At 39.7% G+C, this 26,776-nt stretch overlaps 1 protein-coding gene across 3 annotated transcripts in view; it reads right to left on the bottom strand.

Moving 5' to 3' along the window:
* Nucleotides 1-268: 268 nt before the first annotated feature.
* Nucleotides 269-26,776, bottom strand: part of PCYT1A (phosphate cytidylyltransferase 1A, choline) — a 30,664-nt gene continuing 4,156 nt past the window's right edge. For all 3 annotated transcript variants that reach the window (XM_063442846.1, XM_063442847.1, XM_063442848.1), the window contains exons 2-9: nucleotides 18,046-18,183; nucleotides 13,721-13,820; nucleotides 12,291-12,407; nucleotides 9,442-9,593; nucleotides 4,388-4,466; nucleotides 2,067-2,209; nucleotides 1,723-1,911; nucleotides 269-1,078 (exon numbers count right to left, since the gene is read on the bottom strand). In XM_063442846.1, coding sequence (XP_063298916.1) covers nucleotides 872-1,078; nucleotides 1,723-1,911; nucleotides 2,067-2,209; nucleotides 4,388-4,466; nucleotides 9,442-9,593; nucleotides 12,291-12,407; nucleotides 13,721-13,820; nucleotides 18,046-18,162 — 1,104 coding nt within the window. In that variant the 5' untranslated portion in view covers nucleotides 18,163-18,183 and the 3' untranslated portion in view covers nucleotides 269-871. The remainder of the gene's footprint in view (nucleotides 1,079-1,722; nucleotides 1,912-2,066; nucleotides 2,210-4,387; nucleotides 4,467-9,441; nucleotides 9,594-12,290; nucleotides 12,408-13,720; nucleotides 13,821-18,045; nucleotides 18,184-26,776) is intronic.

Genomic DNA, 26,776 nt, shown 5'->3' with positions numbered 1-26,776 from the left:
GGTGCATTTTAAATGTAATATCTAAAACCCAAGTCACAAAACATGTTCCACATTATATTTTTGACTTACTTAAATAATATTTAAAATATTGTAGCAAAAACTGTAGATGCATATTCTGTGTAAAGATGTTCTTTAGGTTAAAAATTAAAAATATCAATTCAAAAAACTGCAGGGAGGCCAAGAAGGAGAAGTATGTGGTTATAAGTGTCAGATGTATGTGGTAATACATATGAAAGACAACAGAGGTAACAAATATCACATCAAAATGTTATGACAACAGGCACTTTTAATGCAACATGGCTAGACTCCAAGGGGTTAATGATTAAATACAATTAAGATCCTCCACTGGTCACAACCCCCATAGTCCCAGTTCAGTGGGATTTAATGAATGCCTCCAATACTGTGACAATTTCCGCCACCCTCTATGTCACATCCAGTCCTAGAACTCATCTATTTACATGGAAATCCTCTACTGCCTCTTGAAGTGGGAGTTCACAGCTGAGGAAATGTGCAAAAAGGAAATGTAGTATCGAATACAATTGATGAGAACAGGAGACAAGAATGACCTCATGCGATAAAACATTGAAACAGAAAAGTAAATCAATAACAAAGCAAGTACACAGAGTTCATTAAAAAAAAAGGAAGGGATGTTTCATTAAAAAAAATGCAAAACATATAATTGATCTTTGTAGGGAGGAAGCAAGAGTTGAAACTACTGTCAAACTCAGTTTTGTCAACCATTCTGCTCACAATGCTGGATGTAAAAGACTTAGACTGAGTGCATTTTTCGTCACTGAGTTGCCGCAGTTCCGGATCTCAGAGGACATGAAATTAGCAGCTGAAGGTAAGATTTCAGAAGAGTGAAGTCTTACTAGTCTTCCTCATCCTCGCTGATGTCATAGGCACGAGTTGTGGCCCGTGAACGTCTTCCTGGAGAAGCAGGTGGAGAACTCTTCGTAGAGAAGGGCCAGCGGAAGGATGGGGAGGGGGACCTATCACGGGTAGGACTACTGTTAGGACTCTGCTTTGGGCTAATAGCCTGGAGCATTCTGCCTTTACCTTCTTTCAACATGTGTTTCTGGAACAAACAGGAAATAGTTACTTAACTGAAATGAAAATCAAAGAATCTCCAAAATATCCTGTCATCTAATAACTCACATTTATACCTAAAAAAAAAATTTTTTTACTGCACTTTTAATGCACACTAACCTTGTTGAAATGTACAAAATGTTTAAACTAGCAGATCATTTGTAGGTTACAAGAACGCAGAACTATGACATAACAGCACACAGCAGCTCTCTCTGCATAACATAGTAGTTGCCAAACAGAACAATGTAATGCACCAGAAGGCTAACAAGTGGAAGAATAGAAGAGAACGCTTAACATAGTACCACCACTGTCGTAATGTCTCTTCCTCAAACTTGGTACAAAATACACAACTATCTTAACCTAGTAAAACTAGTACCCTATAGAAAAGCTTTCTAATGTAAATCTAAGAGAAGTGTGTATGCAACAGCGTTATCAGATTACCATATAGGGTTGTGTGTGATTGTCCATGTAGCACTTTCTTTAGCATTTTTTGAACTTACAAAGACAGCATGGGAATTATTTGTACGGACCATTATGTCAAAATTATTATTATTATTTTTTTTTTAATCCTGTATAATTTATACTAGTTTCTCCAAAGAAAAAGACAAGCCAACGAATAAAGCAAGGTCTTACCAAGGCTCCCTCAGGACCAAACATTTCTAAGAAGTTCCCAATGAACTCTCTGGACTTCTCTTCCCACTTCTGTATAAGGTCTATACTTTTCTCCTCCACTTTCTGCACAAACTCCTTTGACTTCTCCTCCACATCTTTTACCTTCTTTTTAACCTTGTCGACTCGCTCCTGCAGGTTGTATCGCTTCTCCTGGAAGTAACATGGAGCAGAATGTATTCCTTTGCAGCAATTTCTCTTAAAATCTCATTTGAATTACAAAATATTTTAATCTATACCATTAAATGTAAATGCAGACAAACGTTTTGTGTACAATTATTTTAGCACAAAACACACTCATATCTTACATTGATGAAGCTGACATTAAGCTCCTTGGCGGTGTAACCACGCTGCAAATTCCGACGAGCGTAAACATCGTAATCTCGTACAATCCTGGTTATAATATCAGATGTGGATATACCTTCTGTACGCTCTGTGGGAGCAAACATACCTGTGAGGGGAAAGCATTCAAAGAAGTTTAACGATTATGAATCAATAGTGTAAAAACTGCAGAAAAGGGGGGGGGAAAACACCCCCAAAACAGCACTACACAGATTTTTGCGGTGGAAAGCAGCTCTTTCAACCCAAAAAATAATTTAAGCATTATATAATGAAAAATCTTTATTTAAATTAATTGACATTCCAAACGCAGTAAATAGGCATAAGATGAAAAAGGGACTACTTTGTCTTATTGTAAATCCCTAACTTGAAAAAAGGCATTGCCATCGCTGTCAAGTTTAGTCAATTTGCACAACTGCTCAGGTACATATAAGCTCATCTCTTTTGCTCCTCCGAATCACTGTCCCCAGAGTGGAGATATCACCAACAAGGGTCTTTGAAAATATGCAAATGACCCAGGAGTTGACAGAGCCGCTTTAAACCTTAGTCAGTTCAAGTTTTGTGATGGTAAAATAATGGCAAGTACTGCCTACCTTGTAGCCATTCATCCTGCAGTGCTATTAAATCAACGTCTAAGTTTTGAAAACTAAATGAAAAAACAAGAGGGAAAAAAAAGCTGACCTGGAAAAATTCGCAAACTCAACCACAGTAACAACATTGCTATTTTTGCTTTAGTTTTGCGGTTAGGATTTAATTTGCGAAAATTCAATGTTTGGGGAATAACCCTGTTAGTGTAACACTTGAAGACGGTGGGTTTCTAGTTTGGAGTACAGCTATAAATAGAACTGGTCCCATAAACAGTGATATCCATACCATCTACACCCCTGATAAATCCTGGATTTATCTTAAAAAACTTTTACCTAGATGAATTAACTCTTCCCTGTTTTGTCTTAATGGGTTTTATACCCCACCTCCTAAAGACTGTAAGCTCGTTTGAGCATGGCCCTCTTCAACCTATCGTTCCTGTAAGCTTTCTTGTAATTGTCCTATTTATAGTTAAATTTCCCCCCCTCTAATAATATTGTAAAGCGCTATGGAATCTGTTGGCGCTATATAAATGGCGATAATAATAATATATGCAAGGCTAATTCGCTGAAGTTTCAACACAATTTATTTCGGAATCTTAACTACTCTGCAGACTTCTAATACCACAAAATAACGAAATCATCTCTCCTGTGCCTAGTAGGCGCAGAGAGATAGACCAGCATAATTTCAACCCCATCAACCTTGTAAAGTGCCTGCAGGTTACTGTACCATTTCCACTAGATAATGTAAGGACGTGGCATTATAGTCAGACATTTTACACATGATGCAGTCTATGTAGTAATTTAGACTGCCAAAAACAGTGCAATAATCCTTGCATATACATGTAAGATTTATTTATATTGCACTATTAAAACCTACTGTATATACTATAAATTTAACCAGCCCTTCTCTGTTAATAATTGTGATCCTTTCGAAAGGAAAGGGAGGCCAGTTTCACCATTCACTGCATATATGTTTACAACCCTAATTATTTATGCATTGGATGAAGAAACTTATTTAAGTGATTTAAATTGTTCGGTGTCCCTAAACAGCAAACTATGCTCAAATTTGGATGCCTTGATTCTACACATTACTTTCCTTGACACATCATGAAGACTGAGATTTGTGGTTTTCTTTTATTATTTGATTTTGTAGGGTAGGCGGCTCACTGGTGATGGGATTAAAGGTAAATTATGACATTTACAGTATATTTCTATATGTACACATTATATGCATGTTCCGGAGACATAGTAAAATATGTCAAATTTAAATTATTGCGGATGGTGACGGAAGCAGGTAATGCACTCTGGTATTTAAAAAAAACAAACAAACAAAAAAAAACATTCTCCTGGCATTTGTGCAAATCTACTTTTTCCCCATGGATTTCTTTCTGTTCCTAAAAGTTGGATTTCTCAGATGGCTTGCCATGAAAAGAGAAAGGAATCATGGGAAATATAGTAACATTTGTTACAATAAATGTCCTGGCAATGAACTTTAACAAGGAATTTGTGATATTTGAATGTATGTTTAACTATTAAATAATGAATACACTAGCTACCTTCATATTTGCATTAAAAGAGTAAATGAATAAAGAAAAAAAGTAAATTCCCCCCCCAATAATAACCTCAGATTGAGAGCCAATCAGTAGGTTGGGAAGGCACACTTCTAAAAAGGAATATGTGGATGGGTATGGCATCAGACTCACCTGCATCTTTTATGTGCTTGTAGACATCGTCACTTCCTGCAGACGAATAAGGGATATCATCATGTGCTACAAAATCAATCTGTGGAAATACAGAAGAAATATTAGGTATGGTACATTAGATACAATACATAGCAACTGTCAGCAGTCATAGGAGCTGTGGTGTGAGATTTGGATCATTCTGTTATTACAAATGTTTCTCCCTTGCAGCTAAATGCTCTCTCTGTACTATAATATATAGGGAGAGGTATTAGCAGTAGAAAGAGGGAAGTGCTCATGCCATTGTACAGAACACTGGTGAGACCTCACTTGGAGTACTGTACATAGTACTGAGTACTGGAGACCCTATCTTCAGAAGGATATTGATACCTTAGAGAGAGTTCAAAGAAGGGCTACTAAACTGGTTCATGGATTGCAGGATAAAACTTACCAGGAAAGGTTAAAGGATCTTAACATGTATAGCATGGAGGAAAGACGAGACAGGGGGGATATGATAGAAACATTTAAATACATAAAGGGAATTGTGGCGAAACCGAACTCGCCACGTGTCCTTGGAGGGGGCTGCTTGCCCGCCTCTTGCCTTTGGACTATGGACCAGACTTTATGGGAATGTGATACCCCAGATAGCCATACCATGGAGCCTATCTATATAATGAAAGACTATGGGAAAGACTTTAGCTCCATGGCAATTGTACTGTGTGAGTAGGATCTGCGCGCTATTCGGTAGTTTTGTGCGTGCAGATCCCAGCTATCTGGGGATAGGTGAAATGTCTGTGTGTTATGTGTAAATGTGACTTTATGTATTTTAAAGTGTTTTATGTTGTTTTGCAACCATGTGGTTAATGGAGTCTGCCTTTAGTCCTGGGTAATTGGATTACTTCTCCAATTAACTCCAGGGCAGAAGGGAGGAAACCAGGGTGCATTGTGGGGATGTTTTTCTGCCAGCCAGAAAGGAACAAAAGATATTTTTAGTAACTTTTTAACCCCTGGTCGGATTCATGCCATTTTTTAATATGTTGTTCCCCTGAATGGATTGATTGTGGATATGTATTTTTATGTGAATGTGATGTATGGTTTTAAAGTTATGAAAGTTGTGTAAAAGTATATGTTACACTGTATGCATAATGGGATTATGTGTCACACTAAGGGGAGGGGATGTGTGGGAGGTAACATCTATGTCATTGGTTCTTTTATGCCTCCCCCTGGGTGTGGCCTGTATGTGTGAGTTGGAAATAAAAGCCAGGCTGGATGAGCCAGTCCAGAGTTCCTGTTTTACCCTCAAAGTGATGTGTCGTCTCATTATTGGGGGAAGGATTTAATGTATGCTGTTCCAGTTGACTGCTAGGAGTACAAGCCTATTCGTATGGTTCCTATTCAATGGTCTACAGCATTCATACGCTTGGGAGAATTTAAAGGTTTCTCGGATTCGGTGATTATGGTGTCTGCCAGAGTGCTTGGAGTCCTCAGGAAGCACTAGGAGCATCCATTAACGGAGGTACCAAGTCGGGGTGCCAGGTGATCCGTTACATTGGTGGCAAGCGGTGGGATGGCGTCCTAGTGCGAGGTAAAGCAGCTCAGAGACACTGTTTGGATTTACAAATTGAGGGCAACGCTAGCACTCGTGCAGCGCCCCTGGGAGCAGACTAGTATGGAAGGTTCTGGCTCTGGAGATGATTGGCTGGCCGAGGTGAGGCAGCGAGTGGCCGAGTATGGGGATGATATACCCATGGAGACACGCCGGGTGATCTGGAACCAGGTCATGGCCGAGCGAAACACAAGGCTGGACCGAGAATTCCGGTTGGCGAAAGAGAGGAAGTATGCTCAGCAGCAGGAGCGTTACAGCAGCCGAGTAGAGGCTGCATCCGAGGAGGTTAGCCGTCTTTCCCTGAGGCGGCGGGAAGAACCCGAAGTGGGGGTCCTCATAGACTGGTCCTGTGAGGAACCACAACAGGCAGGTAGAGATGGGACCAAGGTCTCTCCACCGGGATGCTGGGCAGCCGGCCCAGATCCCCAGCAGCAGCCAGAGTTGCCAGGTGGGGAAGCAGGTGGCCCTTACTCACAAATGTTGAGAGGCCTCACGGATTGGTCCTGGGAAGACTCACAGATGGCAGGTGGAGATGGGACTGCGGTCTCTCTACCGGCCCTACAGGGATGCTGGGCAGTCGGCCCAGATCCCCAGCGGCAGTGTGCGTTACAGGGAGCTGAAGGTGCCGTTCTTGCTCCCCAGCGGCAGTCTACGGTGCAGGGAGAGGAGCCTGTTATCCCCTCTCCCCAGCGGTTGAAGGTGTGTAAGGGAGAGGAGTTTGTTATTCCCTCTCCCCAGCGGCAGCACAGCTCACCAAGGGGAGACAGTAAGCCCCTCACCAGCGCAGATGGGACCGTGGTCTCTGCGCCCTGCCTACAGGGAGTACAGAGGGTCAGCCCTGCTCCCCAGCGGCTGAAAGTGTGTAAGGGTCAGCCCTCTCCCCAGCGGCAGCTTAGCACACCAAGGGGAGACAGTAAGCCCCACACCAGCGCAGATGGGACCGTGGTCTCTGCGCCCAATTTACAGGGAGCTGAAGGGGCCGTCCTCCCTCCCCAGCGGCAGTGTGATTTGTTGGGAATTGGGAGCCCAGTCTCCATTCCCCAGCGGCAGAGTATCCAGCAGGGAATGGAGAGCCCAGCCCCCTTTCCCCCTCAGCAGGACTCTGTGCTGGGAGGAGAGACAGTCGGTCTCCCTCCGCAGAGACGGGAAGTATGTATGGGAGAGGAGATTGTTACCATCTCTCCCCAGCGGCGGATCATTAATGTACAGGGAATAGAGAGCCCAGTCTCCATTCCCCAGCGGCAGAGTGTTCTAATGGGAGAGGAGCTGGTTACCACCTCTCCCCAGCGGCAGCTTAATGTACCAGGGGGAGACTGTAAGCCCCACACCTGTGCAGATGGGACAGTGGTCTCTGCACTTCCAGCACAGGGGGTAGGGACGGTCGGTCCTGCCCCCCCACGACAGGGCTGTTTAGCCAAAGGGGAGACAGTCTGTCTCCAGCAGCAGAGCTGTGTACCCAGAGGAGAGACGGTCGGTCTCCCCCTCCCACAACCAGGCTCCAATCAGGCTACTTCAGTGGTAGCGCTGGCACCAGGGCAGAGTACCGCTGGTCTCTGCCCACTCAGCAACCCACCAAGGCAGACTACCAGTCCCCCACACAGCCGTGGTGAGGCACCTGGACCTGGACAAAGTTCTCCTCTACCCAGGTGTAGTAACCAGTTATTGTGGGTGGGAGGTACTGCTGTTTGTGCTTCATGGGTGGGTTGCTGGACTAACCAGGGCACGGACCGGCAGGAGGTCAGATACCCTGTTAGTCTGGGGGGTAAAGGGGAGAAGTGTGGCGAAACCGAACTCGCCACGTGTCCTTGGAGGGGGCTGCTTGCCCGCCTCTTGCCTTTGGACTATGGACCAGACTTTATGGGAATGTGATACCCCAGATAGCCATACCATGGAGCCTATCTATATAATGAAAGACTATGGGAAAGACTTTAGCTCCATGGCAATTGTACTGTGTGAGTAGGATCTGCGCGCTATTCGGTAGTTTTGTGCGTGCAGATCCCAGCTATCTGGGGATAGGTGAAATGTCTGTGTGTTATGTGTAAATGTGACTTTATGTATTTTAAAGTGTTTTATGTTGTTTTGCAACCATGTGGTTAATGGAGTCTGCCTTTAGTCCTGGGTAATTGGATTACTTCTCCAATTAACTCCAGGGCAGAAGGGAGGAAACCAGGGTGCATTGTGGGGATGTTTTTCTGCCAGCCAGAAAGGAACAAAAGATACTTTTAGTAACTTTTTAACCCCTGGTCGGATTCATGCCATTTTTTAATATGTTGTTCCCCTGAATGGATTGATTGTGGATATGTATTTTTATGTGAATGTGATGTATGGTTTTAAAGTTATGAAAGTTGTGTAAAAGTATATGTTACACTGTATGCATAATGGGATTATGTGTCACACTAAGGGGAGGGGATGTGTGGGAGGTAACATCTATGTCATTGGTTCTTTTATGCCTCCCCCTGGGTGTGGCCTGTATGTGTGAGTTGGAAATAAAAGCCAGGCTGGATGAGCCAGTCCAGAGTTCCTGTTTTACCCTCAAAGTGATGTGTCGTCTCATTATTGGGGGAAGGATTTAATGTATGCTGTTCCAGTTGACTGCTAGGAGTACAAGCCTATTCGTATGGTTCCTATTCAATGGTCTACAGCATTCATACGCTTGGGAGAATTTAAAGGTTTCTCGGATTCGGTGATTATGGTGTCTGCCAGAGTGCTTGGAGTCCTCAGGAAGCACTAGGAGCATCCATTAACGGAGGTACCAAGTCGGGGTGCCAGGTGATCCGTTACAGGAATCAACACAGTAAAGGAGGAGACTATATTTAAAAGAAGAAAAACTACCACAACAAGAGGACATAGTCTTAAATTAGAGGGACAAAGGTTTAAAAATAATATCAAGAAGTATTACTTTACTGAGAGGGTAGTGGATGCATGGAATAGCCTTCCAGCTGAAGTGGTAGAGGTTAACACAGTAAAGGAGTTTAAGCATGCGTGGGATAGGCATAAGGCTATCCTAACTATAAGATAAGGCCAGGGACTAATGAAAGTATTTAGAAAACTGGGCAGACTAGATGGGCCGAATGGTTCTTATCTGCCGTCACATTCTATGTTCTATGTTTCTATAATGTTAATCCCGGCTAACAGTGACTAAGCCAACTGAAACAGCCAAACTCAATTTTTTGCTATTTTAATTAATCTCTTTATGTATCCAAGCAAACCCTTCTTCACTAAACGTATAAAAAGGAATGCGAAATATTAGAACAAAATTACCCTAAAGCTATAGAAACCCTAAAGCGAATATATGTTCACATAATACTAGTACCACTGTTAAGGAGAAATTCAAGAGGGCTTTTCTCTAAACAGCTGACAAGCACAGCCAAATTATCCCTACTTCATACACCAAAGATATTCTTAAAACCCCAATACAATTGTTAGTAATAGAGGAAATATTGAGTTGCATGAGATGTGGTTTCTCCCTCACCCTATGCTCTTCTAAAAACTCGGGGGTGAGAGTCCATGGGGCATTCCTCACGACCTCATCCACGTAGCGGCAGTGCTGAACTGCATCATAACGTTCTGCCTCGTTCATCACTGTGAAGCCCTTCAAGTTGTGAGTCAATTCATCACTGCAGACTAAGAAGGAAAAAAAAAAAAGTTTCCCCAGTTTAAAAAAATCCATCCATTGATTGGGTACCCACATATTCTGAAGTGCTATATATATTATATAGTTATAACATATGACAAAGAACCAAGTTCTCTGGATTTCATGTGCTAACATATCACTGGTCAATATTTTGATCCTTGTTATTGTCGGGCTTAAGAGAGTTAGCTCAATTATTTCTAGCTACAACAATGACAATTATCTAGAAATATCTGAACCATAAAGCTATGTTATAACATGCTGTCTTGTCTGTTTACACGCAGTTAACATAGAAAAATAAAACAATCTATGAAGATAACTCTATGAAGATAATTTCATATTTAAGGTAAATGAGCCTAAATGACAGTAGTATACAATGATTAAAGTGGACTAGTCATCCTCAAAAGTTGTGGATAGCAAGGTTAGCAAGATTTTGCATAAAAAAAAAGTGTATATTTAATATTAATTCTAAAGAGACAGGATTTTCCACAGATTTGTACAATTGGTGTATGCAAAATGAAAAAAAGAAGAGGGCACACTGTTCACACACAAAACACTGCAGGAAACTGGAGGCATGGCTAGCTGAGCAACAGACCAGACGTGTCCAAGAGGAGCTCCGGTTCTATTTGACCTAAAATTGACATTCTTGCCACGAAAATTGCGAGATATTTTAGTATCTACTACACTCCGATCCCCACACAGAGAGATGGGCACCAACAGGAAAAGTTAGCCCAACGAGAGGGGGCCCTTATGCCTGACATATGCAGATCAATTGACAGGCCGCAGGCACAGCCTTTGACCAAGATGGCGCATGATATGCCCCAGGATTCCAGAGAATCGGATGACTCCCACGAAGGAGTCCTCACAGGCTCCGAGCAGGATAGATCGGAGAACGGAGTCTGATACCGACACCTCTCCATCCACCAAAGGGGATATAAAGAAGCTCCTGCTGAACTTACGAGAGCTGTGGAAGGTTGATCTGGCTGGGATACAGGCGGAAATGAGTGGCCTATCTCGGCGCATCAGCGAGATTGAATCACAAGAAGGGGACAGAGAGAACCGTGTGACTGAGAATCGATCGCAGCTGGACATACTCTCTCACACAGTCACTGCATTGGAAACGAGATATCAGCGCAAGAACATACGATTGCGTATGTGGAGCACCAGAAACAGTGGGCCCCGAGAGACTTCTGGACTTTGCAAATCAGGTGGCTGGAGCACTGGGGGTCAATAGTACACCACCAATACGATCAGTGTTTCAAGTTAGTAAATCACCCACTGCCCCTGCAGATGCACCCAGAGACATTATAGCTGTCACAAGGGATATTTCCATTAAAGCTAGAAATACCCCGACAGTAAATGTTGAAGAGGGTGCGATTTGGAGATTTATGTCAGTCACAAGGCGGCTGAGAAAGGGTGGCATACAGTATCGTTGGGGAGCAACTAGGACACTAGTGATACCCTACAAAGATGGGTTTTTAACCCTATCTGCTGACGAAGATCCAGCGACAGTCCTACACACCCTACAGCTGCCTCCTTTGCCAAAGCTGCCATCGAGGGCACCGGTTACTCGTGCTGCCCCTGGTGCAGGACCCGGACAAGTGCCACAGAGAGGAACACCAGACTGCCGTGCCATGTGGAGAGCCTCATTTTACCAGGCTTCATCTGGGCCTAGTCAGACACCCATACCACAGTCTGCCTAACCAAGATCTGCTAAGGCTTTAAATTGTAAGTTATTAGTTTCAAGTCGGTTTATTTTTTTCTTTCCTCACTATACTTTTCTTCCCATGACGATCGCCTCCCTCGTGCACACACTCAGTGTGGGTGCCGAAGGAGAGCGACAGATGAGAGGGACAGTTTAACCATCAGGACCCTAGAGGGACTCCTTTATTTTTTCAGTTTGTAGTCCTGTTTTCCAAACATGTATTCCTAACACTATAGGGCTGGAGTGGCTGGTTCAGATGCCTAGCTCCCCTCTCTGTGGAGTTTAAAGGATAGTTTACTTACCTCTTCTCCCTCGTCTTGTTGCGGCTGGCTCTGCCTCTATGGTTGATATCTTCAATCTTGATCTCAGGTAAATCATATGCTTTCCCATAGGAAAGTATTTGGAGACATTTGCGCATGCGCAGCAAAACCAACTCCAATGCATGAGGAGCATTTAGCATTCAGCGACTCCATACAGAGCGTGGAGATACTGAATGTAGGTGCTGCACACAGTTCAGCACTGACACAGGAAACACCTCTAGTGGCCGTCTGAGTGCTTTGCAGGGACAGGCTTTAGAAAAATGACATAAAGCTGTAGAGGTTCTGATGACTATAGTGTCCCTTTAACTTAATAGAACAGAATAACAGTTTGGATAACTGTATTCAAATGTTTTAATGTTTGAGATTTGGAAAGACTCTGCAAGTGCCAGCAAACCGTGGTCAGAAAACGAATGGTCTCCGTTGCACCTGGTCAGCTTTTTTACTTTTGGATATGGAATATTAAAACAAATAAATATATGATGCCCTGGAACATTTATGAGTGGAGTTTTTGTACTGCATATATACGCTTGGCACAGTAAACACAGAATCTGCAGTATTCCTGTGTGGCTACAAATTCTTTGGAAAGTGTTGGCTATGAACAAACAAGAGACCTGTGAACCACCATCCAAGAGAGAATGTGCATAATCTCAGGATTCACATCCTACCTCCTACAATCAGATATGTGTTGGGAAAGAGGTTCTTTGCTTGCATTAAAGCTCGTGCGTGCCCAGAGTGGAACAGGTCAAATATTCCATCAGCGTAAACTCTCACTGGTCTGTCAGCTACAAAAGAAACAAAAATCAACCACAGTAAATTCAGAAATGGATTATTCTACAGTTTTGGCAAGATTTTAAAAACCTGCATGCAAACCCTTCTATGTATCTCCACATGAGTTCATCACTCTCTGAAGGATATTTATCAATGCAAAATAGGTTCTGTTCTGTGTCCAAAGCACTAAATGTTGAGAGACATTCTACTGGTGTTCATGGTGATTGGTCGTTCTTAAGCATATTTTCCTGTTAGAGCACATTATTTTCCTTTGATAAAGCTCTGACTATATAAATATGCAGCAAAATTGGAAAATAGTTTATATAGAAACAAATTTAGAATGCAAAGCAGGGAACCCAGACACAGGTTTATATATTATATATATATTGCAGAATGCAAATTTAAATGTGACAAAGGAGAGAAGGGAATTAATGAAAAACAACCTAGGAGAATTTTTTTTTTTTTTTTAACAACAGTACAGCCTTGAAAATGTTCCTCCTGCAACATTTGTATATGAAATACTACAATGTAGCACCTTCCATGTGAAGATCATCAACAAAGAATAGTGTTGTTCTATTGCGGTAGCCCTCATATGAAGCAGTATCAATTTTAAATCATTAACATATTCTCTTTACAATAAGAAACATGGGTGTGAGAAGGACATTTTTCTGCAAGTAATACAGTTGTTTCTAGTTTCCTTGATGCAAGCATCGGGATATGTGATTTATGTACAACCCAATAGCTAACAGGGCTATTCAATAAAATGAGAACTGGTGGGAATATATAGTGAATTTCAAATTTAAAGCCAAAATAACTGAACTGGAAAAATTCCGCAAATCAGCTAATGCTTCCAGTACAGATTTTTTTAGCCTTAAATTTTAATGCATTTTGAATTAGCTATGAATTCGCAACAAATCTCACCAAAGTTGTCCAGCTCAGCCAATACTATGGGAATGAAATAACCCCAGAAGGGCCATGAGGGTGAATATTTTTTAGGAAGGAATGTCTTAGTGTGCATGTTCTCAGTACATGCCTGGGATCATCATGGGGAAATGACGTGCAGCAGAGATGCATATATATTTTTTTTAAATATAAAAATTACCTTGGTTGCACTGTTCACCCCAGAAGAGCACAAATTTAAGGTCAAAATAGCTGAAATGGAAAAAAAAATACTTTGAGTCAGCTATGTTTTCAGTTTGGCTACTTTGACCTTGAATTTAAAATTAATTTTCAATTCTCACTTTAGTTAATAACCCTGCCAGTGTTTAACAAGTGAGAGAATGAGAAAGGTATCCTTTAAACACTGCAAGTTTGGTCTTAGACTTACGTGGGGTTCCCCTTTTTGCTTCTTCCATGGTAACTCGTTTGTATGGTTTACTGAGGTCAATTTCCAGCTCGTCTGAGAAGGGCGCAGGCTGGCTGACACCCTGCAATAAAAGTGCAATATACACACTTCATTTTTGGTTTCTTCTGACATAGAATGACCTCATCAATTTTAATACACAACACAGAAAGGAACAGCACACACAAAAAATACTGTTTTACATGGTTACATAAAATCAAACATCACAGTACCCTAATACCAGGGATGTCCTACAGTAATTTAACGTGGGAAATGTGCCACCAATTCACCTTTTTTCACATCTATTTTAATGGCAACAATGCTAAATGATATAATAGCCTGTATATTGCATCTTCGAATTCCTTAGTTATGATTTATGTGCACTACCTATTGACCACATACATTCAAATCTGTGACGGTTGATACAGTGTACTCCTTGACTGCTCTAAAGTCATGCCATAGTTTGTTTCGTGATGGAACAAGTTTCTAAAAGTATTAGCAATTTCCAGGAGTTTGTAGAGTTCAATAAAGGGAATGAAGAATTGCAATTTTGTTTAATAATAAATAAAACTGACATACTGTAAATGTCATAGCAATTACTGCTGAATGGTTTGCTTCTATTATTTGTTTTTTTTTAAATCTTAAACATGAATAGATTGTTAGTCAAATGTATTCCATGCGCATCTGTTGTCTGAACAAAATAGTACTGAGCGAAAAAAAGTGACAATGTTTCAATTGTATTTCTGCCTCAGGACCCATCACTATTCTCAAAGGGCCAAGTTAGTTTGACGTACTTCAAGTTGAAAAATCACATTTGTATTCTGAAATCCAAATTTCATAACGAATAGCGTTAGGCCTTCCTAAAAGAAACAGGCCATAATCCACGATTGTGGTGGCTGAGTTCTATTTCATGCACAGACAGCCGTTCTGAAATTCGCCAGCAAAATTAATCTAGCAAGATATCCTTGATTTGACCTCTTTATTAAAGCACACATTAACGTAATGTGATATGACATTAACAGCTGACTAGAGATCACATAAGTTGCAAGTGACTCCACATAATTTGTGAACAGACCATGCAAAGTTATAACACTCAACAAGCAACAAATAACCAAACTAAAATTAGTTAGAAATATGAAAACCCTCAAAGATATTCAGCATCCACTCGATGATGAAAGTTAAACTGAGAGCAAAAGATTCTGCCATAAGCTCATCTAGGACATAAATATTTACAGTTAAAGCACAGAATCATTTACCAACCTTTACCTCTATTTAGCATTTCAGAGTATTGCTGACCAAAAGAAATGTCACTGGTAGGTGAGGCCAACTAAGGCTTTTGCATGACCCTCAACCTGGATAGCGAATTGAATGCACCATATCACATTACTGGATATATTGCTTCACTGGTTTTGCAGAAGGGACAGCTGTGTACTAAACCTGTTTGTTTTCTATTTCACACAACAGCAGCACCTAAAGGGACAATCCTCAAGACACCCATGCAGAAATGCTTTAGGTCTGAGGAGTGCGCCATTTCTTTTTTTCCATTTTACAACAAGTGCAGAATTCTATAAAAAATGTTACACCTGCTTAGCTGACAATAAGTCAAGGGGTTCTGTAACTTCCTGGTTTGGTTATCTCAGTGGAGATCAACTCAAAAGAATGACAATTTCCCAGAGCAGCTGCCGAAAAGACTTTTCATTGAGCTCCATTGAGAAGTCTGTGATTTTTACAGTCACAGGAAGTCTAGGCGGGGTTAGAATGAGACAACTTGCAAAGGCTGTAGACAAGAGATTTGTAGCTTTTGCAAGCTGTTTATATATGCCCCCAATTAAAAAAAACAACAACAAAAAAAAAAAAAACGCATTATTAAATGCATGCATGCTTGCTTTTATTGGAGTTCATCTACTAAACAGTGAATTCTATTTCATATTTGGGCTCTAAATGGAAAGTGATCATGCAAATTTGAATGTTACCAAATTCTGTAGCATGTGCTATTATACTAATATTGCTTGTCAATGAAAATTGCACCACTGGATACATAAAAAAATGTAGTCCTGTAACCCACTAAACAGAAGGGGTGTCCACTTTACCAAACAATGCATAACAGTGACAAATGAAATCCATAACCCCTCAAAATAAAGATTATATATACTCAGAAATTATACACTGATCAGCCACAACACTAAAGCCACCTGCCTAATATCATGAAGGTCCCATTTGTGCTTCCAAAACAGCTCTGATGCGTCAAGGCATGGAATACACAAGATCTCTGAATGTGTCCAGTGGTATCTGGCATCAAGACATGCAGTAGATCCCTTAAGTCCTGCTTTTTCTTTGTGATCAGACCATACGGGCTAGACTTTAAACCCCGTTTGCATCAATGAGTCTTGGGCCCTCTTGTGCTTGCCACAGATTCACTGGTTGTCCTTCCTTGCACCACTTTTGGAAGGTACTAATCACTGCATCCCGGGAGATTATCTGACCTAGTTGTCTAGCCATCACTATCTGGCCCTTGTCAAAGTCACTCATATCTTTTCTCATGCCAATTTTTCCTGCTTCGAGCACATGAAATTCAAGAACTTACAGTTCACATGCTGCCTAATATATCCCATCCCTTGACAGGTGCCATTGTAATGATATAATCAATGTAATTATCTGCACCCGTCATTGGTTTTAAATTTGTGGCTGATCAGTGTATATTATCAATAATGTGTCAAATTCCATAGCGCTGTACAATATATAATGTATTCATTGCAATTCGTAATCTTGGAGATGGCATACAATGTAAAATGCTGCCACCATGTGGCCAAATGATGGCATGTTTTTACCCAGATATATCTATGTATACACTAAATGGACAAAAATATTGGGACACACCTCTTAATTATTGAATTCAGACCCATTGTCAGAGGTGTATAAAATCACCTAGTCATGTAGTCTGCATTTACAAGCATTTGTGAAAATAAAATATGGGTAATTCTGAACTTGTTGAATTCAAGTGTGGTACGGTCATAGAATGCCACCTTTGCAATAAGTCAGTTTGTGAAATTTCATCCTTGGTGGATATTCCATGGTCAAGTGGCATTATTGGACAGTGGAAGTGTTTAGGAACAGCAGCAACTCAACCACAAAGTGGAAGACCACATAAAATCACAGAAAGGGGTCACCAAGTGCTGAGGGGCATTGTGAGAAAAATGTAACACTCTGTTGATTGCATAGCTGAATAGTTCCAAACTTTCAAAAGAATTCACAAGATCAGCACAACAACTGTGCTCATATCACCAATTTAAATGCCAAGCATTAGATCGAGTGGTTTAAAGCAGTGTTCCCCAACCCAGTCCTTAGGGTCCACCAACAGTCCAGATTTTGTCAGTATCTCCATTGGAATAAAACAGGGAAATATATAAATACAAGATTGTTGTAGGGCCATGAGTATTGGGTTGGGGAACACTGGTTTAACCCCTTAAGGACACATGACATGTGTGACATGTCATGATTCCCTTTTATTCCAGAAGTTTGGTCCTTAAGGGGTTAAAGCACGCTGCTATCGGGAGCAGTTTCAAAGTGTTCTGTGGAGTGACGAGTCACCATTCTGTGTTAAACAGTCTGATGGGCAAATCTGGGTTTTGCGGATGCCAGGAGAATGTTACCTGCCTGACTGCATTGTGCCAACTGTAAAGTTTGGTGGAAGAGGCATAATGACATGGCTGTCTTTCAGGGGTTGGCCTCCCTAGGTCCCTCACACTTCCAGTGAAGTAAAATCTTAATGCTCCAGCATACCAATAGATTTTGGACAATGTTTTGCTTCCAACTTTGTGGGAACAGTTTGTGGAAGGCCATTTTCTATCCCAGCATGACTGAGCTCCAATGCATAAAGCATGTCCATAAAGACATGGTCACATTAGTTTGGTGTAGAAGAAGAGCTTGACGGGCTCGAATACCTTTGGGATGAACTGGACAGGAAATGGCAAGCCAGGCCTTATTGTAAAATATAAGTGCCTGACCTCACAAATGCTCAACTAGAAGGATTAGCAAGAATTCCCACAAAAAACACTCCAAATCTTGTGGAAAGCCTTCGTAGAATAGTTGATGCGGTTATAGCTGCAAAGGGTGGACCAACTACATATTAATCTCTATGTATTTAGAATGTGATGTCATAAAAGTCCATGTTGGTGAAATGATCAGGTGTCCCAATAAGTTTGTTCATATAGTGTGTTTGTGTAACTTAAGTGTGACGATAAAGAAACAAGCACAAATGTTCTAATAAAAAAAAAAAAAAAAAAAGGCAATCTTTAAACAGCATTACTAACATGTGTTTCACGTGGCATTTTTGTAGGAACAGGGTCTTCATCTGCTGTACCATTGGGGTCTGCAGGATCTTTTCTCCGCTTCCGGGAGTAGAGTTTGAGCGAGTTCTGAGATTCCATTATTGAAATGATGAAGATAAGCTACAAATAGAAATATTTACATCATGAAAACTCTTTATATAGTATACTTCTCCCAACAACTTTATTAAACAAAGGGTGGGGGGGGGGGGGGGGGGGGGGGAGAGAGAAGGAGCCAAATATCAAATTAAACATGTGAGCACAAAAACACATGGCCCTCCATTTCTTGTAAGTTTGGCACTCTTACCATTTGAAAGAATAACTTCTCATCTGGTCAAAAAGAAACATGTTTATTAGTTTCTTGAGTTCTGCATAATTACCAACAGGGTGCACTAATATTTGTATATACATGCTTTTCTTTTTATACATGGACACATCACATGTCACTGATTATTTATCTATTGTTAAGTATGATATAGAAATATTTTTTAGCTCAAATGCTAACTTTTGGTTAACTTTATAAAACAGTCTCAAGATTCTGGATGGATATAGATCAAGGTATTCTCCTATTCAAGATGTTTCCAAAGCAGATTACAACCATATAAAATTAAATATTATGTCAGGCAATAACCTCACATAAGGGAAGGTTCTCATGACATGAATATTGTATTGCCACACCTATAAAAATACAAAAATGGGATACAGGTGTTCGATCACTAATGAAAGTGAAAATATCCTCTATTTAAAACCTTCTAATTGATCAAAAACATTATTTTGGTACACAGAGTGTCCAGTGACCTCACAGATATAGATAATGAAGCAGTTAGGAATTACATTGAAAAGGTATTGTTATGGACATTTTCAAATATTACAGGTTTTTAGACTTAAATGTTGTATTTCCTAAACTTTAAGAACGGTTAAAATATCTTTAACCCCTTAAGGACAGAGCTTCAGAAGCTTGTCTTTCACTTAATGACAACGGCATTGTTTTTCATTTTTTGCTATTTGCGTTCAACTGCAATTTACATTTGACTAATTTATTGCACCGACGCATATTATATACCGTTTTTTAAAGGACAGAAAGGTTTTTAATTTGATGTAACATATCTACATAAATGCTTATTTATTATAAAAAATTACAGAAACATGCAAAAGAAATGAAAAATGTTGAGTTTTTTTTTTTTTTTTTTTTTTTTTTACAGTTTTTGCAATAATAATGTGTGCACAATTAATGCATGTTAAGGAAAGTAATTGAAAATAAATTCATTTAGTTGTTCTGATTTACAGAATATATAATGTGCCCTGGATTTTAAGTTTCTCTTGGTAGTTACAGGTCACAAAGCACAAGGAGTAAAATAAACTTTAAATGTGGAGCGATTTTAGAATTTGGTATGTTTGTCTTGTAAGCTTAATAGCCATAAAAGAAAACAAAATTGCCACACAAAAGTATATATTTATATATATAATAGACACCACAGGCTAACAAAGAACTTCTCTTGTATATTTTGTAAAGTTGGTGTGTGCTATTCCTGTACAAAGTTTTATTTTGTGTTCTGTTACATCTGCTGAGTAAAATGACACCCCCATTGTATGTCTTTGGCACTATTTCGTGAAGTTACAGTGCCATACAGGAGACCTGTCCTTTTCAGTATTCACAGTCGAATTTTGAGAGACAGATTTAATGAGCCTATGCTTCCATTTGGGGTATTATAGTAGTTTGACTGTTCCAAAAACAAACAAACCACAAAGGCCTACCATTTGTAAAAGTAGACACTCCAGGGTATCTCATAAGGTGCATATTGTGCCTTAACATGCCCCCATTGTTTCACCAATATATGACAAAGTATGTGGTAAAAAATATTTTGTGCATTTTTTACATATGGATTGCATTTTTGCTGGGCATTTTGTATATTTCATATGTGCCACTAAATTCAAACCCCCCAAATTATGCTCAGCTAAGTCTTCTGAGTAAAAGGACACCCCCATTGTATGTCTTTGGCACTATTTCGTGAAGCTACAGTGCCATACAGGAGACCTGTCCTTTTCAGTATTCACAGTAGAATTTTGAGAGACAGATTTAATGAGCCTATGCTTCCATTTGGGGTATTATAACAGTTTGACTGTTCAAAAAAACCCACAAAGGCCTACCATTTGTAAAAGTACACACTCCAGGGTATCTCATATGGTGCATATTGTGCCTTAACATGCCCCCATTTTTTCACCAATATATGCCAAAGTATGTGGTAAAAAATAATTTTGGGCATTTTTTTTTTTTTTTTTTTTTTACATACGGATTGCATTTTTGCTGGGCATTTTGTATATTTCGTATGTGCCACTAAGTTCAAAACCCCCAAATTATGCTCAGCTAAGTCTTCTGAGTAAAAATACATCCCCAATGAAGGTCTTTGGCACTACAGTGCCATATAGGAGACCAAGCCATATCAGTTTTTACCGAACTTTGAATTTTGACGCTGGGCCTATGTGCAATTTCCAAGCATCTTCGCAGGTTTTAAATTCAAACTACCCCACAAAGGCCTACCATTTCTTAAAGTAGACACCCCAGGGTATTTCAAAAGGCATATTTTGAACCTTAGCGTGGGATCATTTTTCTGGTAGCTTGTACCAAGTGTAGTGGTAATAAGCGTTTTTCTGCCTTTTTGACACACAAAGTGAGTTTGCACAGCATATTTTGCAAACCTTATGTGTACTACCACTGTATAATACTTCATATGTTGCTCAGCTATGTCTGCTGAGTACAAAAATACCCCCGTATGTACCTTTGCCAGATATATGTGAACATCGGAGGGGCACATTTGGGACACAGCCATTCCATTTGTTTTCAAACTTTTAATTTTTACGCTGTGCCCATGTCCCATTTTAGAGTATTTTACCAGGCTATATAATCCAAATACCCCATAAAGCCATACCATTTCTTAAAGAAGACATCCCAGGGTTTTTCAAAAGGCATATTTTGAACCTTAGCATGGGATCATTTTTCCGCTAGCTTGTACCAGGTGTAGTGGTAATAAGCGTTTTTTCTGCCTTTCTGACACAAAAAGTGAGTTTGCACAGTATATTTTGCAAACCTTATGTGTGCTACCACTGTATAATACTTCATATGTTGCTCAGCTATGTGGTCTGAGTACAGCAATAATAATATAAATGAAACCTTAAGAGACCAGAAGACAGGAAGGAAAACCTCAACTCTGTCGCCGACTCAAAAGGTGAAAAGTGGTCACCTAGACTGGGTAAAGAGGGGATAACCCTCGGGAAAATGACACAAAATATAAAGAAAAGATCTCCTTAGGTTGTCTAACTAAGAGACAGCCATATGGAGAGGTACCCAGTCCAATTCCGTAAGTATAATAAGAAAAAAATAATAAATAATTTTATTAGATAGAAATTGTATATAAAAGTACAAATCTAAGTAGATAGAGAAATGCCTACCATCAGAACATAGACAAGGTGGCTAAAAATTAGCTTACTATGACTATATATATAGACCTTCTAACTAGAAGGAAAAAATACTGAATAGTACTGGGGGTACTCCTGGAAAACCCACAGGGGTATATAACTCAGGACTCTATCTAACATAGAAAAAAGCACACAAAATTAAAACATAATAACTAATGGAAAACGATCTCAATTAAAGGAGCCAGAGAGAACAGTGGGGAGACCAGGCACAATACAAAGGGTGGCTAAAGTAATAGCCTACCATAGAAAGTACTCACTTTCCAGACTCAAAAGGGAATGAGTACACTGGTGCTGGGGCTAAATCCGCAATGAGAGGGGAGGGAGTATGAAAGGAGAGAGGTAATGTCAAAGTAATAAATGACTAATTTAATGCAATCATGAAACATATATACCTCTCCCCCCACTTGCCAAATCCCACACAACCATCTCTGTGCTTAAGCCCTATGCTCCTCAGATGACACCTTCGAGGGTGTCCTAATCTTAGCACAAAGCTACAGGAATAGTGGAGAGACCAAGCGAAAAAATAGGCAGAGGCTAGACCGCCTACTAGAAAAGCTGCTACCTTTCAAAACAAGAAAGGAGATAAACTCACTAATGCTATGGTGTAGGGTATATGGAAAGACAGTGAGAGAGTAGTCGGAGAAATAAGGGAGAGAGGTTAGGTGAGGACGATAGGTATAAAACGACCAAAACTAATAAACCTCTCCCACCCTTTGCAAACTCCCAACAAACAGTCTCACGCTGTGCTAAACCCTATGCTCCTATGAAACACCTTCGAGGGTGTTCTAATCTTGGCTCAAGCTAATAATAGAGAAGGTCCAATAGTTAGAAATAGTGTCAAATCATATCATTTGTGCAGGGTGCTCAAACGTGAGTGAAGTGAAGGCTAAAACCCGACGCGCGTTTCAGCGTGTTCCACACGCCGTCATCAGGGGTAACGGAGTTTGCAAAGGGTGGGAGAGGTGGTGGGAGAGGTTTATTAGTTTTGGTCGTTTTATACCTATCGTCCTCACCTAACCTCTCTCCCTTATTTCTCCGACTACTCTCTCACTGTCTTTCCATATACCCTACACCATAGCATTAGTGAGTTTATCTCCTTTCTTGTTTTGAAAGGTAGCAGCTTTTCTAGTAGGCGGTCTAGCCTCTGCCTATTTTTTCGCTTGGTCTCTCCACTATTCCTGTAGCTTTGTGCTAAGATTAGGACACCCTCGAAGGTGTCATCTGAGGAGCATAGGGCTTAAGCACAGAGATGGTTGTGTGGGATTTGGCAAGTGGGGGGAGAGGTATATATGTTTCATGATTGCATTATATTAGTCATTTATTACTTTGACATTACCTCTCTCCTTTCATACTCCCTCCCCTCTCATTGCGGATTTAGCCCCAGCACCAGTGTACTCATTCCCTTTTGAGTCTGGAAAGTGAGTACTTTCTATGGTAGGCTATTACTTTAGCCACCCTTTGTATTGTGCCTGGTCTCCCCACTGTTCTCTCTGGCTCCTTTAATTGAGATCGTTTTCCATTAGTTATTATGTTTTAATTTTGTGTGCTTTTTTCTATGTTAGATAGAGTCCTGAGTTATATACCCCTGTGGGTTTTCCAGGAGTACCCCCAGTACTATTCAGTATTTTTTCCTTCTAGTTAGAAGGTCTATATATATAGTCATAGTAAGCTAATTTTTAGCCACCTTGTCTATGTTCTGATGGTAGGCATTTCTCTATCTACTTAGATTTGTACTTTTATATACAATTTCTATCTAATAAAATTATTTATTATTTTTTTCTTATTATACTTACGGAATTGGACTGGGTACCTCTCCATATGGCTGTCTCTTAGTTAGACAACCTAAGGAGATCTTTTCTTTATATTTTGTGAGTACAGCAATACCCCAGTATGTACCTTTGCCAGGTATATGTGGATGTTGAAGGAGCACATTTGAGACGCAGCCATTCAGTTTTTTTCTAACTTTGAAGTTTTACGCTTTTATGGTTGGTTATTAAAACTTCCCCACAAACACATACTATTTATTGAAGAATACACCCTGGGGTAATTCAAAAGGCATATTTTAAACCTTGGCGTAGGATAATTTTTTCTCTAGTTTGTTCCAGGTGTAGTGGTAATGAGCATTTTTAAATGTATTTTTTTTTACTTTTTAAAACTTTCTTTACTTTTTAAAACTATTTTTTAAACTTTTGTTTTGCTTATTAATTTTTTTAAAAGTTTCCTAAACTTTCTTAAAACTTTTTTTTTTTTTTTAACAGATTTAACATTTTTCTAAGCTTTTTTTTTTACCGTTAACCCCCAACTAGCAGTAAGCAGCACTAACAGTAAATTCCCCATTTTCTCATAACTCCCACCCACCCCAGCTAGCAAAATATTTAATTATACAATATTTAAATTAGTTAATTAAATAAATTGAACCCCTGAGGGTTAAAAAATAAATAAAAGTTAATCGTCAGGGGTTAAAAAAAATTAGATCGCAGTATAATACTGTGATATGTATTTTGATCACTGTAGGCAGTGATCGACTGGCAGGGAAGGGGTTAATTTTTATTTGGACTGGGTAAAGGGTTTTTTTTTATTTTTCACTTAAACGTTATTAAAACTTTTTCTAACTTAATTTTTTTACTTTTTAAAACTTATTTTAAAACTTTTTATAACGTGAACCCCAAGTTAGCCTAACACTAAATCCCCCAATTCCCCACTAACTTCCACCCTCCCCAGCTAGCTAAATTTATCATTTTAAAATATTTAAATTAATTAATAAAATAAATGTAACCCCTGAGGGTTAAAAAAAAAATAAAATAAAAAATAATTAACCCTCAGGGGTTAAAAAAAAAACAACAAAAAAAAAACACAGATCATAGTAAAATGACTAGCTCCTAACCTTTTTAACTGGCTCCTAGCATCCAAGCAATTTTGTCAAGCCCGGATATAACTGACATGTAAAAATATAAACTGAGGGGGGCAAAGGTAGATTCTCAAGCTTCAGAGTAGGGAAGTGTTCCCCCCCCCCCTTCATATACCAAATTTATAATACAAGGGATGCCAGGAAGAAAGACTCAAAAATTGTACAGCACTCCCGATTGTGAAAATAATATCCCTATTTTGGCAATCCAAAGCAGAAACTCTTTGAGCGTTTGTCTTTATCAAGCAGAAAAGAAGAATGCTTGGATAAAGACACGCAGCTGAAACAATGATTTGGCCAATACAGAATAGTTTCACCAGGAGAAGTGTTGGACAGCTTTTGTTCCAATTTGGATATGATACGGGAGGTGCAGAATTGTAGTCCTCGCACCCTTAGCTCACATAAGGTTGGTGCGCTCCCCAATTATATTGTTTGTTGTAAGATAGACCCAACCTGCATGAATAAAAAAGAAAATATTTTTTCCATAATCAATAGTATAAATTCGAGGACTCGGTCTTTCCTGCTTTGTTTATATGCTCAAAAAGATTCCCTTCCCTTCCATTTCTTTAATGAAACCCACAGCTATTTTCTACTGATTATTAAAGAATAACAGTACTTTCTATTTTCATTTAGGTAGGCTGAGACTTTACTCCTGGCTTCCCCATTGGAGTTAGGCTATTTTCTCACACATACAATGTACAAGTAATTTAATGGGCAGGGGATGCGTAATTATCAATCTAACATTTGATTATGTTACAGAATCAAAATAATATTTCTTACTGAACATAAAGTGTTTGTGCATTTAACAAGGTCTTTCATAATAGTGCACTAGCTAACAAGATGATACAAGAGTGTTGCAAAATAGGTGTTTCATAAGTATGGGGAAAGATAACTTACTAAGGCAAAGACTATAAACTAAAAAAAAAAAAAAAAAAAAAAAAATCTAAATCTGTGGTATGACTCAGACTCATCACTTTCACCAAAAAAAACCCCACACACATAAAGCCAACACACTATGGATGAAGGATTGATGGATAAACAGAGACGAAACAAACATTATATATATATATATATATATATATATATATATATATATATATATATATATATATATATATATATATTTACATATTGGCCACAAGTACAACTAATCTCGATTGAGTTCACAGCACCTAGGTTTTTAATTATAGTAGGCTGGAAAGGGCACATAGCCCACCTGCTATTTCACATTAATGGCCAAGGATGTCAGTCAGAATGGTGTGTTGTAAGACTGACTGCAAATATGCAATACTGGACAAAAGGTAATCCAAGTACTGCGTGAACTATAGCACTAACACACAGTTAATCTTATAACTATAAAAGTTAGCAAAAAAATGAGAAAATTACTGCTTAAAGCAATACTCTGGGTTCCATAACAACATCAAAATAGAGGTGTTATAAAGCCGGTAGGTCTCTTGCTCACCTATAGGAGGTAAACAGGTCATAGGCAGTTTAACTCCAAAGTCTGTGTTTCAGCGCTGGATCTCTCTGCCCCCTGTCCTTCAGTTTGCTGAAAAGCTAGAGATAGGGGCGCTGCTTATTGTCAGCTAATGCTCTCAGCCAATTAGTGACTGTCCAGTCTCAAAAACAACTTGAGAAAAATAGGTATATTCTCAACCTGTTTTATAAATGGGAAACCAGTGATTGGCTGAAAGCGTCTGCTGACCGATGTCAGGCAAAAAGTGGTGCCTCTCTCTTTTCAACAAACGGAAGGACAAGGGGGCAGAAATCCGGAACTGGAACAGACTTTGGGGTTAAATCGCTTGTAAACGGGTTATCCCCTAAAGGTGAGCAAGAACAAGGGACCTCCAGACACCATAACTTAATTTTGATAAAGTTGTTATGGTGTCTAAACTGGTCCTGTAAGGGAACACTTATACATTTGTAATGCTGGAGAACATAGTGTACTTAGATTACTGCCCCCTTCTGTAAAATAAAGCGGTTACTTAACTCCAATCTCTGCTCCACCCCTGAGAAATCATCACTAGAGAGAGAATATCCCAGTCAATTCAATGCCTCATACAGAAGCAATGGGAGGTGTCAGCAATACTTAAAGGAACACTATAGGATCAGGAACAAACATGTATTCCTGACCCCATAGTGTTAAAATCCCTGGCCCTACTTAAATATAGTCAAATCTTATATTTTACTCAGTTTGCTGCTGGCTCTGCCCCTGATCTGCCTGCCTATAGGAAAGTATTGGATTGGTAGAGCCAGCACAAACCAAACACAGCCCTGGCCAGTCAGCATCTCCACATAGAGATTAAATGGATCAATGCATTTCTATGAGGAAAGTTC

Source organism: Pelobates fuscus, chromosome 2 (genome assembly GCF_036172605.1).
Source record: "Pelobates fuscus isolate aPelFus1 chromosome 2, aPelFus1.pri, whole genome shotgun sequence".
Lineage (NCBI taxonomy): Eukaryota > Metazoa > Chordata > Amphibia > Anura > Pelobatidae > Pelobates > Pelobates fuscus.
This window is presented reverse-complemented; position numbering and strand designations above follow the sequence as displayed.